This window comes from Dermacentor andersoni, chromosome 6 (assembly GCF_023375885.2).
Source record: "Dermacentor andersoni chromosome 6, qqDerAnde1_hic_scaffold, whole genome shotgun sequence".
In the NCBI taxonomy this organism is placed as follows: domain Eukaryota; kingdom Metazoa; phylum Arthropoda; class Arachnida; order Ixodida; family Ixodidae; genus Dermacentor; species Dermacentor andersoni.
The window spans coordinates 120,205,389-120,209,628 of record NC_092819.1 but is presented as its reverse complement, the minus strand read 5'-3'; the positions used below and the strand labels follow the sequence as shown (position 1 = coordinate 120,209,628).

At 47.8% G+C, this 4,240-nt stretch overlaps 1 protein-coding gene across 1 annotated transcript; it reads left to right on the top strand.

Annotated features, from left to right (window-relative positions):
• Positions 1-417: 417 nt before the first annotated feature.
• Positions 418-807, top strand: LOC140219096 (sodium-dependent multivitamin transporter-like). Its single transcript, XM_072288978.1, has one exon. It carries the CDS (start codon positions 418-420, stop codon positions 805-807), a length of 390 nt encoding a protein of 129 aa, XP_072145079.1.
• Positions 808-4,240: the final 3,433 nt, after the last annotated feature.

Below are 4,240 nucleotides of genomic sequence, written 5' to 3'. Positions count from 1 at the left end.
AATATCGGGGCACTGTTTACCTGGCAAAAGATTCTCCGTCGCTAAAGTTTACGCCTCCTATAAGGAAAACAGAATGAAAAGAACGTTTAAATGGAACACTCCTTCGAGATTTTCGAAATATAAGGTAGGAATAGTGAAATACGAAGTTGAAGAGATCACTTTGATGCCATGCACAACGTGGTTCTAAATTAAATTCATGGCGTGGTGTGGGCTAGTAGTGCAGCAGGTGAAAAACGGGGCGTACTTGATTTTATATTATAGCTCATAATGTTAGGAATACAGCGCCTCTATTTATGTACCCAAAAATAGTGTTACTTTCGCAGTAATGTTCCCGTTTCTTCTTTTTTTTCTAGGGAATGCCCGTTGATCACTGCAGGAACTACAGAGGAAAAACACACTGCTCGAAAGTTATCCGAAATGGTCCGAGTTTTCGAATGCGCTCTGTTCGTGTTCCTGCTGGTGGCCAACCTGTCCCTCGGTCTCTACTTCTCCTTCCGAAAGAGAAACACAGTTGCCGGAGGCGCGGCTACGACGAGTGAGGTGTTCCTCGCGAGCCGGATGCTGAAAACGTTGCCTCTGGCCGCGTCTTCTGTGGCATCGCTCTTCTCCTCAACGGGACTCGTCGGCTTTCCGGCCCACTACTACGCCTACGGCTGGCACCTTTCCTGGGGATATCTGGCGCCTCTTGCGCTGATTCCATTGGCCACGCACGTCTTTGTGCCTGTGTTGTACCGGCTGCGCATCACGTCGATATTTGAGGCAAGTACAGAAACAAAACTCCTCGTGTCCGCCAACCGCAGCGCTTAGGCACAATGAAGAATTTCCCCGCTGCAAGTAGACCGCTTTGCCATTGCCAAGTTGCCGGCACTATAACGAAAGCCACAGCACTTGTAACGAATTGTACGAGTCGGCGACCAGGTGCAACGCAGGAATGTTGCAAGCGAGAATATTTTCATAGCGAGCAATTTTTCTGTCCATCCTTGTTACATAGGAACTTACTCAGGCCCGGGCTAATAACATAGGGAGCCCTGTGTAGTAATGCAAGAGAATGCGTGTGCAAGAACTCCTATGTTGTGTTAACTGACCACACAGGCCACTGCGCCTGTGCGAGTAGTGAAAGACACGGCTAGCTACACACGAGTAGACATGAGAAAGGCACGGTTAGAGGATAATTATGCACATTTAGCATTCCTCCGTAGAGGGAAAACTTTCTTTAGTTGGGCAGCTGAGACGCAGCCCTCCGTAGATATGGGGACATAATTTCTGTATTAAAGAGCTGAGGCATGCCCTATTCATTAAACACAGACGCAGCCTGTGAGCTGGCAGGTTGGCATCCGAAATGTGTATGACGTCTTGTACTATAGATCGACAGAAAATTGACAACTTCATTGCTTGGAGAACAGTGAGACAGCGTGACGGTAAAAATTAGTAGGTGCTATAAAAGCTGGGCATTGGTGAATCTCACGAGTCTCGGGGGAGTGTCGGGCATCCCTCTAGGGGGTCTGACATCGCCGTCGGAGTGTTTGGAAAATGTATAGATCGCCTACGCTAGAGGGGCAGTTAGCTAAGCGTACCTGGGCAATCGTTCGTCAGTTCATGCCGAGAGTTGCTCGCTGGTAAGGAGTTAGAGGTGATGAGATGGAGGAGTCAGGAAATATTTCGTTACATTTGTTACAGCATTATTTAGTAAAAAATTTACCGCCTTTACAACACTCTGAAGAGGGGAAGGGAAGCTCGGGATCCGCGGCTCTTCGTTGTCGTAATGCCTCGGCTTCGCGCTTCCTCGCGGCGAGGTCGGCACGTCGACGACGAGCCCTTTCACGAGCGAGTTCCCGGCAGCGTTCATGAAACGCTGCCTGTTTTTCGGCGGAACGCACGACGCGCGGCCCGCTCCCGTTCTTTCAACGCAGCCTGCTCAGTGGCAGAACAGAACGAACCAAACGTGGCCTCCCTATTTGACTGCCGGGCCTGAACTAGTGGCAAACGGCGGGCGCTGAGGCGAGCGAAAACACGATCACTCCCTTTTCCTCCTCCGGAGGGAAGGGACGCCTGTGATTGGCTCGCGCCTTGCACTACGCCTACTTTTCATGCATATAAACCCCGCTTTAAAGGTTGCGTATGATGAACCGACAGTGGCTGAATTTTGAATGTTGTGATGTATTTTGGTGAGCGAGGGGCTATGATACGACTAGACCTCGCTAAAGGCTGCCATATTAGAGCATTCCAACGTAGGAAGCGTAATAACAGAGGGTGTCAGGATAGCGTATGCGAACTGCTCAACTCGGGTCATTGTAAACGGGGACCTGACTTGCAGCTTGCAAGTGCGGTCTTCTCCCAGGCAAGGATGTCAGCTGTCGCGTGTGCTATTCGCGGCCAACCTTGAGCCTTTGTGCAAGGCCATTAAAAATAATGAACGGATAACTAACTTCAGGTTAGAGTCAACATATGTGAAAAGTTTGGCGTATGCCGATGACATTGAAATATTCTGTTCAAATAGAGATAGTATTTGTGAGGCCGCGGCGGTAGTTCAAACCTTCTGCAAGTGCACCGGGGCGCAAATAAACTGGGAGAATATTTGTGGGTTCTGGCATTGTGAATGGGATGAAACGCCAGACTACTTCTCTCGACTTCGGTGGTAAACCACTGCAACAACGTATCTAGGCATGCTTCTCGACACTTATCGCTGCCCGGAGCCATATTGGAATGAACAAGCCGCGAGAGCAGACGAAAAGCCTAATGTGTGGCAAGGGCGACAGGTGTCAATGTTCTTGCGTGCCACAGGCTGTAACCTACTTCTTGCCTTCAAAATATGGTATGTCATGAATATAATATGTGCTTCGCGGATCAATGTCCAAAACATCCATCGTGTCATTCCCGTTTTCATATGGGCATTGACTTAGGAAAGAAGCAGTCGCGCAAACTTGTTCTTGCTCGTAAAGAAAGGGGGCCTTGGGTTGGTACATTTATTTGTGCGACAAGTTGTGTCGCGCTTTATGTACCGTCGCGATCGGAATTATGTGTTCCTCCGCAGAGTCATGCAAGTGCTTTTATGTAGTCACTTTCCAGGATTTGTTCTATTCTCGTGTGAAGCAATACACGGTGCCGTTGAAGGTTACGTACGAGAAGTCGTGCTTGCGTAGAGAATGTTGCATGTGCGGTTTTCCATGCAGTATCTCGCCAATATTACTAGCAAGAAACTGTATAAAGACCTAATAGGCACTATGCTCCCTATACCGATTTATCGAGTGTGAAACGGTTGAGGCCCGGGAGATGTCCTCAAAAGGTTTAAAAGAATGCTAGTACACCCTCCGGTAAAAACTTCTTTCTTTTACCTACACACTAATACATTATAAGTTAAAACATGGATGCATAACAAAGGTATATTGCTTCCTTGGTCCATTGACTGCTTCTTACACAAGAAACCTGAAACGACTGAGCATGGGTTTCTAGATTTCTGGGATCCGATATTTTTCTGGGATGCGCTACAAAGGACGTTAAAGAAACAGTTACATTTAGATCCACATGGAATAAGATTCTTACCCGTGGAAGCAGATAATTTTCCATATGACGCTATAATGCTCCTGGGCCACCACAGGTTGTGGAAAGCTAGAACGTAGTTCAACAATGCTGATCTGAATTGGCGACCTATACGCAACCACTTCATTGAAGGTGTAGTACGGTTCAGAGAAGTCCATCGGGCACTCCCTGAACAGCCCACATGGAATGACATGCTAGATTAATTGGCAGCATTGAAAACATTTTAATATGTCGTGCCTGCAAGATCCTTGCTGACGCGTTTTATCTTTTGTGTGTTGTTTGTGCAAAATGTCAAAGGCGGCAATAAAGAAAAGAAAATCGACAGCGGCTGAATCTGTTAGAGTGGTGGTCTCGAAACCCGGAGGTCGGTGTTTTGAATCCGCAGCCTGACAAGTAATTTTATTTTCGCGCGGCTTGAGTTTTTTTCGTACAGCCGCACCGATGCCGACACGACTAAGGCAATACAAGCGTCGCTTCAATGGGCATATTTACATGTTACGGAGCTCTCATGGTGACAGCATTGCGGGGTACTTATATGTGCTGGAAGATCCCGCATCACACAAGATTTCCCATGTATAAACCATTTGTCTTCACCAGATCCCAACGCATTGGCAATCGGCGATATTATGTTCGGCCATTCAGTGTGGTCTAATACCGCAGTAGAATTCCGCCCTCGAGAGGAAAAGGCATGCAGACAGCGCAC